General features: G+C 44.1%; 1 protein-coding gene across 4 annotated transcripts in view; it reads right to left on the bottom strand.

The window, feature by feature from the left end:
• The window catches only part of mio (GATOR complex protein mio), a 242,517-nt gene that overhangs the window by 64,198 nt on the left and 164,491 nt on the right, over positions 1–13,828 (bottom strand). For all 4 annotated transcript variants that reach the window (XM_077657210.1, XM_077657207.1, XM_077657206.1 and 1 more), the window contains 2 exons: positions 11,535–11,704; positions 235–306 (listed from right to left, as the gene is read on the bottom strand). In XM_077657210.1, the coding sequence (XP_077513336.1) occupies positions 235–306; positions 11,535–11,704 (242 nt within the window). The remainder of the gene's footprint in view (positions 1–234; positions 307–11,534; positions 11,705–13,828) is intronic.

Below are 13,828 nucleotides of genomic sequence, written 5' to 3'. Positions count from 1 at the left end.
GGAACTATTCTGACAGCATGCAATTCGTTATCCAGGCAGGTGATTGTATTGAAACTTCCTTGCACCTCGAATGACTTCCCTATGTCAGGCTTCTACTGTATGACTACAGTCTGTCACATGAGTGCTTGCAATACAATGCTCTGCAGTAACTGTGTGCCAGTGGTCTTTACAACAGCTGCAACACTTCCCTGCGACATCTGATACTGAGAGAGCAGAACCCAGCACTGTACTGACCTGCGATTGAAGACGTTGCCTTGTAAACCATCGTGCCTTTGCTTCCAGCCACAGAGCCAGAGTACACGTTCACTGTGGAAACAATAAGTGCACTCAGCCAACTGCACGCCATCCATGACCGGCAGAATCCTGCCAACATTAGCATTTCCCACGTTGTATTGAGATGTGCATAACCTTTTTTTTTTTTTTAAATGGAGGCTTAGCCCCTAGTGATATGTGAAAGCATTCACCGCATGCTAACAAGAGCCCACATCCCATCTTGCTTGTCCCCCTGATTAGAAAAATTGACACTCACATGAGATGCATAACACAGGCTGCAACTAGCAAATGACTTAGGAGTGTGCGAATATTCGAAATTTCGAATACGAATCGAATATGTTTCATATTCGGTTCATATTCGTATTCGAGAAATGATATTCGTGAATTTCCGAATATTCGAAAATTCCCAAATACTCGGCAGCGATTGTATACCGCGCCGACTTTCGTAAATTTGATTGTGGCAAAAGCACAATATCTGGGCAAATTATTTCAATACAGAGTTGAAAGGTCCAGAAAAACAATACAAAGGCTCTGTTCTCTTTCTGCTCCATCGTTTATCGCGTGAACCGATCGCATTGCGATGCCCCTAGGCTTGACCTTGTGCGCAATTCCTCAAGTGGGCTTTCCCACATACCACACGTGCTGCGATCAAGATGGGGGACGACCCGCTTCTAACAATTGCGACCCGAAAGCGCGTTTATTTTTTATCCTTCCGTAATATGTTATCTAATTAATGCCCACACCCACGGCATTAGTTCTGTCACTTTAACTCTCTGAGCGTGACCATCGCCATCTTGTTTTGGTCAACTTCGCTATGCGGGAAAGCCTACTTGCGGAATTTCGCGTCAGGCTCCCGAAGGGGCGAGTCGAGGTGTCACAACAGGGCAAGCGATCCTGCAAAAATCCCGCGTATTGCATGGTGCACTGTAACCCATGCACCTCTTAAGTGGGCGTAACGGCAGGCGTGACAATGTTCTGAGGGCCCCTGTCACTAGGTCAAAAAAATAACCTGGCCACGTAGTTTTGGTTTCTGAGCTTGGCCACTCGCCCGTTGCAATGGCAACTGTCAGCCCGCGCATTCGCCAGTAGTCCAATCTCAGCACCGTGCCGCTTTCAGACGCTGACTGACACGTCGCTTGTCATTTCTTTTCCTTTTTTAGAAACAGTCTCGCCATTCCGACATCAATGTGCATTCCCATTTCGCTTACGTTCGCGACGTCTTCTAGCACGTCGAAATTCTGTGCTCGTCACGTCACGGGCTTATTACAGGTGTTTGCAAGACAGAGCCGCCTCATCAAACTACCACATTTTCAGTAGTTTTCTGGGTTTTTTTTCGTGGCCGCGGGGCATTTTATAACTCGACCTTCGAATAACCCGGGCATTTCTGCCGGCTCTTTGAACGAATTAATGAGGTTTTACTAGCCATCATGTTATTTTTGCGTCCAGTCTTGTCATGTTATGGATTTCATTTTGCCTGACCACGTTACAGGTTGGATACTGTTATGCAGTTCAATTAAGTAGTATACATTTCTGCATACATCATGTTTTTTTTTTTTTATGGTGCTCAGGCAGTCTAGATTTGTTTATTTCAGCTGCAAAGGCCATACACTATTTTGAAAAAAATATGAGCAACAATGTCTGCTTGCTTATCTTTTCTGAATTTATTTTTTGTGCTGACCAGATATTCGATTCGGTATTCGAAGCCATTTTTTCTTCATATTCGACTCGTATTCGAAAATTTCAATATTCACACACCCCTAGCAGATGTGCACATTGTTACCGCTATACCCTTAGTATCTGTAATGACATCTCCTTCCAATCTCCACCCTGATAGCAAGTAACTACTAGCTGTACAATGCAGCACACACTGTGCACATGGGTGCTCTATACTGTAATCCCGGTAAGCGCTGCAGTGTGGATGAAAAAAAAATATTGCTGCACAGTGTACATGCAAAAGTGTTAACGCAAAATGTGGACACAAAAATCAGCAAAAAATGCGATAAAATCTTAAAGGACTATAGACACCAAATTTTTGCTTGCGTGTTTTCTTTTTGCAAACGATGCATCAGACATTTTTATGGACCTCCTTCACCCCGCGACGGTCACGAAGATGCGGTGGCGCTGATGTCAGCAGCGACTTTCGCATGGTAGGCAAAACAGCTACCGCCAGCCGGTGCCTACCGCAGCTGCTGCAGCTACCGGCGGCTGCATCATGCCTGCGCACTGCAGAAGCAGCATGTATTGATCAGCTGCGTCACTGTTCGATCCACGTAGTAGCATAAAAGGAAATTTAAATTAGCCCTGATAGGCTTCTCGCGATAAATACCGCATTAGTAAACTGGCTAACGGGAATGGGCCGCGGTACTAAAGCGCGAAGTCTGGGAGTCGATCGGCACTGCCACTCAATGCACTAAATAGCATGCAATTTACTGCGTTCATTCACCTGAACATCAGCATAGTACGCTTATAACTGCGCAAGGAAAAAAAAGCACGTATGTAGCTGCGCACGTATTTATGACCTTGAGCCGGTGTGCATGGGGCCCCCGCCGGCAGGTTCACTCGCCCCCAAGGAACGCGTTCGTTTGTTAATAGCACAGCATGTTTTAATGGCACGTTTTATGGCATTTGATATTTACTTGAAAGTGTTTCTTAATATGACAGACGTAATTATTTCATTCGAGTAGAAAGAAGTCTGGTAAGTTCATGCGCGGTCACGTTGGCGTGCTTAGAATAGCGTACCTTAACTGTGCTAAAAGCCACATGCTTTTTCATTGCATCATGCATGCGTCATGTTTCATGATGCAGTCCATGACTGCGAAGGTTGTTTGGAAAGAAGCAGCCGCAGGCGTGCTACTAACAGATGTGTCGAGATTGAGAGGGGGCTCGGCAATGAAAAGTGTTTTCGTTATTTATGCACGCGATATGAAACTAAATTTGGTGCAAATATGAAATTGCTACCCTAGTTTCTGTAATGCCTTTTATTTTCAGCTACTATACGTGGTGCAGTTATTGGGTAATTATAATTAACACCCTCGTCAAGTCACCTCAAGGTCTTAAATAATTGAGTAGAAAGTGCGCAAATTTTTTATGCCAGCATGTTCACAAAGCCCTGTTCTGCATATGACGCTATTAATTCTTTTTTAGATGGTCATGTACTTATGCATGCATAGTTACGTGAAAACGTTTCTTACAAAAATAATGAACATAATACTGCACGTGTAGGAAAAAAAATCGAGAGATAAATTACACTGCTCAACGTCTCAGGATTCGTTTGCAAAAAATAGAATCATTCTATTTTCATGCGTTACGAAATTACGAAGGTGTGAGTGATGCCAATCGCAGAAAATGTGAAAGGTCAGAAAACGAACCTTAACGTTTACTTCCTCGTTTCTGGCCTCTTCGCTTGCGCTTTGGTCAAAGAATTGCGGCCCTGAACTCAAAGAAAGCCTCAAAGAAATTACCTCACAATTTTCGACGACCACGCATTTCGAAAGTGTACTTTATAAATTTCTACTGAATATTAAGCTATAATTGTTCGTGTTGAAACAAAACACCCCAGGGCTAAGAAAGAAAATATTTCCTGAAATCAAAAATTTTCACCAAATCGACCAGTTTAACAATGGGAGAAGTCGGCCTGGCTGGTGCGTGATCCTGCGGATAAAAACACCGCTTAAGCGGGATAGCTAGAGGAGAATAAGGACACGACGCTGTCCCCACTTTTCGCACAGCACGACACCTACGTATGTCCGCAGACGGTGAGCGCACGTCTGCTCCGCCGAAAGAACGCCAGCACTTCCCCTCACTACTGTCCCGAAGTAATATTATTCTGGCTAGAGCAGAGTGTCAAAAACTTCCTATTTTATTCAAAATGCCTAGCGTAGAAATCAACGCTAGAAACGCTTTCTATATACAATACACAGTGGCGAACTATTTCTCTGAATACTCCGCACGTGGCCAACGCGAGCTGGTGTGCTTCAAAAAATTACTAAGCTGTAAACATCAATCATTGCTGTGATTCGCAGAAACTAAAAACGCGCCTACAAGCCTTGAAAACCCGCGCTCAACGCCTCTCCACAACGACACTCCCTGGCCTTTTGCCTACCACGAGCCCGCTAACGACTGCAGCGCCACCTCGTTTGTTTACAAACATGCAGGAGGTATATACATGGAGCACCCTGTGGTATTCGTGTAAAACTTTTAAATGATCTATAATTTAATTTCTTCTTGACGCTGCTTCACTTTTGGTTCCATCGACCAAACGACGACTGTGATTTCAAGTTGATGTTTTGGTCACGTGACCCACTATAAAAACTGTAATATAATCGCTGACAGGTCATTTTTTGTCATTCCAGGTCTTGGAAGAGGCTGCATTAAATGTCGTAGTGAATAAAACTACATATCAGTGATTATATTGGAGTTTTTCTAGTGGATCACGTGACCAAAACATCAACTTGATGTCACAGTCGTCGTTCAATTGATGAAACCAAAACCGAAACAGCATGAGAGAAGAAACTCAATCATAAATTATTTAGCAGTTGTAGGCAAATACCACCCGGTAATTCAAGTATTCTAAAGTATAACGCATCATCTGACAGAATAAAACACACAATAAAACTAGGTGTCTACAGTCCTTTAAGTGAATCACTACAGAGATCCCATGCCATCTTTTGGTCAAAGCAAAAATTTTGAAGCATCACCTTTTGCATATGCTCAATACTAGGTGGCAGCACTTTACCTCTGACAACCGACTTGACACACAGCATGACAAACTTGGAGCCACTCACTGCCATTCCAACAAAACACAATGACATTAGCTACAACTTACAAAACAAAGAGGAAGGATGTATGTACTCATAGGTCCCCTGTCATGCTACCTGATAATGAGGAACTGAATTGTCAACCACAGCTGGTGTAATCAGCCAGAGCTGAACCTGCATACAGTCGAGCTGCTTACAATGAACATGACTGTCAAGCACCATTTGTTTGTTACATCCGGATCTTCATAGCAATAATGTGGAGTGGTCATGATATAGACGTCTATGTGTTATGCGTGAGTCCCCATCGGCCTGATCAAGTTCTCAAGCCAGTTGGCATATTTTTCACGTGTTACAATCAGCGGGGTGACTGGCACCATGCGTGTTGGGTTCAGTGCGTCATGCAATGAAAGGCCGCGTTTAAGTACAGGCAGACACAAAATTTGTACCTGCAAATGTCGTTGTTTATGTGTCTATGATGCACAGACTGTGCAAGGATACCTTCTTTGTTGAGCATTAACTCTTTCCTTACCACGGGGAAATCGGCTGTTTTTTGTATGGTTAATTTAGGATATTTTTGTGCAACAGCTACTAAGTTTACAGTGTCATGCAATACATAAAAGTGAAGGTAAATGAACGCGCTTTCAAATAGCATTTATTTTTTTAAAAATGCAAAAAAATTACTTCCATGAAAAAAACTTATTGAACAAAAAAAAAACAAAAATTCTCGAAAAAGTTTTGAGTACAGAGTAATATCTCTGGCAAAAATTTTTTTAGAGAAATTCTAAAATATACAAATTGCGGGTATTTTAATAGGCTACAACGCCTTAAAAAATTATACCCATAAACTAAGTACTCTTTGAGTTAGAAAAATTTACATGACGCATAGTGAAATATTCAAGTTCTTGATTGGTCCAACATACAATTTTTTTTTTCAAGAAAAAGATTAACTTATAGCACAATATTATATACCAAAACGCGTATGTTAAATGCACATTACAAAAGCACATTTTGAAAGAAAAACAGTGATATCAAAATGCGCAATAAAAATTAGCAATCACAAATAATTAATGAAATTCACCGCAAACATTTCTAATGAGTAACATAAATTTTCAGTGCAAAAAATTCTACAAAGCTTATGACAGACAGAAAATAGTTAACACTCCATAGGAGAATATCACAGCAAAATTGAAAGTCATAGCTCGATAACTTTTGGAGCCATAAATGTTTCATTCGACCAGATTGGTGTGCCAGTCGCCGAAACAGTTTCTCGTGGTGAAGCACAAATGCACATCGCATGTGCGACAGAACACATTCGTCTTGTGTTCAACTTTCTTCTCCTCGTAACACTTCCTGCAGTTCCGGCGGACGTCCTTTCTTTCAGGTTTGTGCTGTACACCTCTGCGTGGTGCAGCTGGCGAGGGAGGGACAGGAACTGGTGCAGTGTCCTCTATTTCTAGAAGCTGTCCAATCAGCTCTGTCCTGAAGGCCAGCTGGTCAAATCGAGAAGGCCTAGAAAGCTCGGATGCTTGGGGATGCTGCGTGCGATATGCTTGAAAAATAATATAGCTGTTCACAGCTGCGATGTCGATGCAATGGAAGAATAATGTTTTCCACCATCGGACGCATTTCCTCAAAACATTGTACGTGGCAATCAGCTGGTCCGATTTGTCGACTCCAAGCATTCCGGCGTTGTATTCGTCAATCAGCTGTGGCTTTCTTATGGCGATTTGATGCCACTTCCCATCCTTCTTTTCTCTTCGTTTGGCAAGCACGTGCGAGTTAGCTGTGTGTGCAGTGCTAACCATATGCACAACACGCCGATCTTTCCATTGAAGATACAAGACTCCCTTGTCTCTCAGCCAGCGGATGTCTCCTCTTTTAGCTTTCTTTTCCCAAGTGACGCCTTTCAGTTCTGTGGGGAATCCCTTGCGATCTTTTCGCGTTGTGCCGCAGGCTAGTGTCTTGCGTTCCAAGAGGTGCACAAGAAGAGAGGTCGAAGTATAGAAATTGTCCATATAGATAATGTACCCACGATCAAGGTACTTGTCGCAAAGCTTCGTTACCACATCAAAGGCTAGCCCATTGGCACTAGGTTTCTCACGCTTCCCTGTATATACTATGAACTGGATGGTGTAGCCGGTTTTCGGGTCCGCAAGAACCCATAATTTGTAGCCCCATTTCACAACCTTGTCTCTAATGTACTGCCGAATTCCAGAGCGCGCTTTGGATTTCACCATCCTTTCGTCCACTGAAATTTCGCGATACGGCTGAAACAATGATGCAGAGCAGTCGTTGATGTGCTGAAGAAGCCAGGACACCTTGTCGAGTTTTTGTGCGCCAGCGCCGTTAGTTTCCGGGTCCGAAATATGCAGCATGGCCAGGAGCGCGGTGAAACGTCGCCTTGGCATAATGTTTGGAGGGAGAAGCCCGGAAAACAATTTCGATGTACTCCAATACAAATGTAGCCGCGGCAGTTCCAGTATTCCCATATACAATAGTAAGGCGATGAACTTCATCATTTCTGCTGGGGTCACTTCTTTCCACGAACCGTCCTTCTCGCTGTACGTAGGTTTCTCGAGGATGTGCATCCATGCATACTTGTTGGTATTTTTACAAATAGCAAGAATGACATCCGCCGTGAAGAAAAGGCGAAAAAAATCGAGCGCTCGCGATAGCCGCTTCGGACCGCTACGGAGCGCCATCCCGAGGTCAATGCCCGGATCTCTCTGGGGTCGAAACTCCACGCTTCTTTGACCTGGCGGAAGCACATCTTGCCCAAATGAAGTGGACACTCTATAAACAAAGAAAATAATAGTTTGGACACCAAGAGGGCAATTGAACCGACTCTAGATATCCATAAACAAAGGGGACGGCAAATCCGAAACCATTACCTGCGGGGAACAGCTGATGTTCCCGGCTGATCAGCTGCGTTTTCCTCATCTGAGCTGAACTCTGACGACGCAACATCGATGTCCGAGTCATCTGTGCTCGATGCGTCCAAAATATCACTTGCCGGATCGTCGGGATCGAGCGAAATTGCGATCTTTCGAGCGCGCGCGAGTCCGGATGTCGACGCCATCGCTCCGCTCAAGTGCGCGTCAACCTCGGAGCCCGCGCGTCCTTTAAAAATCGCCGCCATGCGGTAAAAATGTGAACCGTGCAGAAACGGAAACTCTACTTTGTATACAACCACCTAGATGGCGCCACAAATCCAGGGGAGCTGTGGTTTTTTCAAATTGCGCGCTCAAAAACTTCGATCACCGGTGATCGACGCCTAGTGCCGTGGTAAGGAAAGAGTTAAATGGTGACAGCCTTTCACAAACGACTACACGAATGCTCTATGCACAGGTGCAGCAGTTTTTGTGCACAGGAAACGCTGCACACCGTTAGTCTTAGCTAGATTCAATTTTTGGGTCAAACAGAGGCACTTGGTGAGCTTAGCACTTGGCACTTGGTAAGATTTTCCGCCACAGCCCTACTGAAAATTGTGACTGTCGCGTTGTCTTTGTTCATACTAACAGAGTGCTCGTTATACGAAGGGGCCGTTATTAATAAACTCGATTGTTCTTTTTGTGAACTTGAAAACTAAGGTGTACGCCAAAACACAATTATTATTAAACGATTGGAAAGTGAAAATGTGGGCTAGTTTGTTACCGTGAACTCGGCCTTGCAAAACCAATAAAAAAATGAGTGGAATGAGAACGGAGGTAAGACAGCATTGTGCTTGAAAGTTATCTTTTATTAAAGAAAGCAGGAACTAGGTAACTAGGGGTGTGCAAATATTGAAATTTTCAAACACGAATCGAATACGAATATGAAGAAAAAATGGCTTTGGATATCGAATCGAATATCTGTTCAATAGAAATTTTTTTTTTTCAGAAAATGATAAACAAACAAATGCTGTTGCCCTTATTTTTTTTCAAAATAGTGTATGGTCTTTGCAACTAAAATAAACAAAACTAGGCTGCCTCAGTACCATATAAAAAAACATGATGTGCACAGAAATGTATACTACTTGATTAAACAGCATAACAGTATCCAAACTATATTGAGACCATGCAAAACAAAATCCATAAAATGACAAGACTGGCAACAAAAAATTACATGATGACAAGTAAAACCTCATTCATTCAGAGTTCAAGGGACCGGAAGAAATGTCTGGTTCATCCGAAGGCCTCGGTTAATAAAATTATCCCCCCCCCCCCCCTCACCCCCCCGAAAGAAAAAAAAACCTGCCAAAAATGCGAAGATGCCCGTTTTGGAGTGCTGGAGGAACAACACAAATGGAAGCAAGGGGCCGGGAAACACACACTGGCATCGGAACGGCGAGACGGTTTCTAAAAAGGAAAAAGAAATAACCTGCGATGCACCAGTCGGCGTCCGAAAGCTGTGCGGAGCTGGGACTGGACTACTGGCGAATGCGCGGGCAGACAGTTGCAGTTGCCGCGGGGCAGCGGCAAAACTCAGAAACCCAAACTACGAGGCCAGGCTATTTTTTTTACCTTGCGACAGGGGCCTTCCGGTCGTAGTCCCGCCTGCCGTTACGCCCACTAAAGAGGTGCGCGGGTTACAATGAACTATGCAATAGGCAAGATTTTTACAGGATCGCTTGCCATATTGTTACAACTCTACGTGCCCCTTCAGGAGGCTCCCGCAATATTTTGCAAGTAGGCTTTCCCACATAGCGTAGTTTACAAAACGGAGTTATGAAGGCGACAGGAAGCATTCTTCGGATGTGGGCATTAAATATGTAACGCATTACGGAAGGATTTAAAAAAGCGCGATTTCGCGTTGCAATTGTTCGAAGCGGGCCGTCGGCCATCTTGTTCGCAGCACGTGTGATATGTGGAAAAGCCCACTTGGGGAATTTCTCACGAGGTCAAGCCTGGCGGCGTCGGAATGCAATCGGCCTGCGTGATAGATGATGGAGAAGGATGGGAATAGGACCTCTGTATTGTTTTCCTGAAATTTTTAACTCGATCATCGGCTAATTTGCCCAGATATTGTGGTTTTGCCCCGGTAGAATTTATGAAAGACTGCGCAGTATACGATCGCTTGCGAGTAATCGGGAATTTTTGAATATTCGGAAATTCTCGAATATCAATTTGTCGAATATGAAACGCATCGAATATCAAACATATTCAATTTGTATTCGAATATTCGCACACCCCTACAAGTAACCCAAGAGAGCGGGCGCAAATAAGCAGCAGAGAGTCGCACACAAATGCTACAACAAGCGAAGCTTTTCTATTAGTCAGAGTGAGGGTTTGCATGTCTGCAGCTGGGAAATTGTCCCGCATGTGCAAGGACACCAGCACTCACCAGAATCACCCGTCTGTACCATACACCGACAACATTGCGTACAAGGTGCTGCTGTCACGCGGCATTGGCCATACGGGCCGTTGCCTAAATGAACGCTTAGGCGAGCGCAACAGGAACGTTAGGTATAGGGGGTCCGGACATTTGGCATCTCACTGTCGCTTTCACAAGTGCAAACCTAACTCCGAGGAATGCCTAGTGATAGGAAAAAATGGAGATAAAAGAACAAGAGAGATAACTGAAGCCTTTGTGGTGGGAAAGGTTGGGATTGAAAATTGTGCAAGCAGTCCATCCTTATCACTATCAACAAAAGACATTGCCTTCTTGGATGCAGGGCACTGTGCAAACTTGTGAAACTTGCCTACATGTTTTTACGTTTTCTTCTGGTTGCAACTGGTTTGGTTTTGTTTTTGCTTTCGAGATGTCTGAGTTCACATCGTCAGCCTGATAACCTTTCATGTGGTCCCCTCTGCTCTTCATTTGTATTTTCATAAACCCTCTAAGCACCAATAAAGCATTCAGTGCAAGAAAGCGCTTGTGTTCTGTCTTGTCCGTGCTTTTTGCACTATGGAACCTCAAGTGAATTACAAACTAGACCAAACCATCACCCTTTTAAGAAGTTTTCCTGAAAAAGTAATAATTTACCTAAAAGTTTTTGGGCCGGTCAAAAATAACACAGAGTTCACTATGACACCATCGCTCATAGCCAATATATAGATTCACGATGTTAAATCGCTCCTTCCAGTGTAGTCTCGGTCATCCAAAAATGACAAAAGAAGTAAAAATTTAATAATTCAAAAGTACAGGCAGTTGCACGATGCAGTTTCCAAAAACATTCACAGGAGGACAAATTTTTCTAATAAAGTTCTTTTTCACCAGAACAGTTACATTTGCCACTAACAGATGACACTTCAGCTGTGTCAGCTTCAGCTGTACAATGGTGCTATAGCACCACTCATCACTGAAAAATGTAACAACTCTGGCAATAAAATTTTACATTATTAACAAGTACTCAAATGTCTTAATGTGCATTTCTGTGAAAACGTCATCGTGCTAGTGTCTACGCTTTTTAAAATTATTGAATTTTTACTTTTTCTGTTACATTTGGATCACCTGGTACTTCACCAGCTAACAGATGGGCATGTGGCTGCTTGTCTTAGTCTCATGTGTGACTTGCTTGCTCACCGCTCGCGGCTGGTGTAGGTGACCAGGTTGAGTGGTCCCTGCCCGGACCGGTACACCGGCTCCGAGGGCCGGGTGGAGCCCAGGTCACCCAGCATGGCCCGCACGCCCACCGCATAGTCACTCTTGTTGACCAGCTTGAGGCGAGAGTTTTCCTCCAGGGAGCGTTGCAGTGGACGACAGTGTGTCAAGGGCAGTGGCATTTCACCGAGCAGGCCTTTCAAAGGAATGGCACCGATGAACTAATCAACTTTACATGCTTCTGAAGACCCAAGGAGAGTCTGGGTGTCCTAAGCTGGGCCAGGACACCCATCAGGTGCACAGGGAGTATCTGTAGCCTGTGGCTTCTGCCTGGTGTAAATTAACGGTGCACGTGCAGGAATGTTCCTCAGATGCCAAAGTCAGATTTCAGAATAGAAAAAGTTGCACGCTAACTGGCACCTTGCTAACATAGGTTTCTTTGCCGTCAACGCCCTGGCACCTTGCCAACGTAGGTTTCTTTGCCGTCAATGCCCTGTGTTTTCAACACCCCAATATGGGATGCAGCACGCAGGCGCTGCATCCAATTGTTCAATAAAAATTCAATACAGCAATGGCAATGCTATCTGGCGTGTGGTCGAAAAAGAAAACATCCAAGATTTGTAACTGCTGGGAAAAAAAAGATAGCTCTTTTGAAATTGCCACTTCACTCGGAAGACTGTTAGGACAACAGTGCAAGAGAGTGATGCAACGAATTCATCAATATGCTTCCTGTACATCTCTTTTTGCAACTGCATTCCTAGCATTTGCGGAAAAGAAGATGGCGGCAAGGGGGATGAGTTGAACCAAGACCAACTGAAAGAAGTCGTCACTAACTGTGGTTGCTTTGGCCTTGACAGTCAAACTCCCCACATTCATCCAACTCTGTAACGATGCCCCTAATACTATGTACAAGAAAGTTGAAGACACCCAAGTGTTCGAACCACTTGTGCTATACCTGCCAAAATAAAAGCACAGATTCCTTTAAATACCAGAGAGATAGACTACTCATCATATCACTACTCGAAGACTTTTATGCCGTACCCACTGCATGTGTCGCACACTCCTGCCAAGGCTAGCACATGGAACAGCTAGCTGCCACCTGCCACGGCAAATTGGAGAAAGTAAAAGAAGGAACACGATGTGATTATGAACTCAAAGTTAAACAAGCAAACAAACAGTGTTGCCCTTTAAACGATAGCTAGGGTGGCTTCCCTGCTTTAGAGCTGTGCTGCATGGAAAATGATGGTCACGAGCGAAAGCTACGTATTGCCGCTTTCTCCACCTCTGAGACAGTCAACACGAGCGCATCATACGGCTACTGCAAGATTACAACTGTCCATGCCACTGGTTCTAGAGCTCTGAGGACGGATGCTAGAGACTTGATGCATTGCTTGGCTGTGAAACCTCCACGTCGCTGCACCTTCTATGAAGCTGTTAGTTAGTGCTAGACAAGAACAGTAGTGCAAGATAAATGCGTCTACATTGGCATGAACATTTGCCACACCACCAGCTATTTGTATCAAGTGACAGAGACTGCTGCCTGTCATCTGAGTGGGAACCATTTCGCGCTGGCAAGTTCGTTATATTCGTTTTATGGGCAACCACATTTGGTATATGAAGTAAAAATTGCATCTGTTTCTTAAAAATATTTAGGCAGAGTTCGAAAAAGCCAATTTCAAATAAGTCAAACCTTGATATAACAAACACGGATATTATGAATCACTGGCTATATCAAACTGGTCGCAAATATTTTTAACTGACACATGCAATTTCTACTTTATAAATCAAATGCTGTTGGCCAAGAAATGAATATTTCAAACTCCCCAGCACCAAGCGGTGCACTTTCCAATGGCAGACAGGGAGATTTACCGCAGTACACGAGTGACTGGTGGTGGTGTGGAAAGTGTTCACGCCAAGGTTTGGATCACATTCGCCAGCAGTGCCACAGAAGAGGGTTGGTAGTCTGGCAGAGGTGAAAACGGCAACAGCTTTCGCTGCGGTGTACCTCTTTCCACGCGAAGAAGCTCCCATGGCTGCTACATGTCCTGAAGCCAGCAGTGCAATGCGGGGAAGCCAGCCTAACTGGTGCTCTTTTCTTATTCTTTACAGCCTCCGGTATCCCTGCAAGTGCCCTTGAAATGCCACTAAAACCTTGGAAAAGGCCTCTCCATTTATCTCGTAAGGACCACCCGAGTTGCCGCCCCTTCACTTGCTAAATAGCACTGCTCTTGCGTGTGTTTTGGACAAAATTCTATATTAAGAATTTTGGCTACACT

Source organism: Amblyomma americanum, chromosome 3 (assembly GCF_052857255.1).
Source record: "Amblyomma americanum isolate KBUSLIRL-KWMA chromosome 3, ASM5285725v1, whole genome shotgun sequence".
Lineage (NCBI taxonomy): Eukaryota > Metazoa > Arthropoda > Arachnida > Ixodida > Ixodidae > Amblyomma > Amblyomma americanum.
This window is presented reverse-complemented; position numbering and strand designations above follow the sequence as displayed.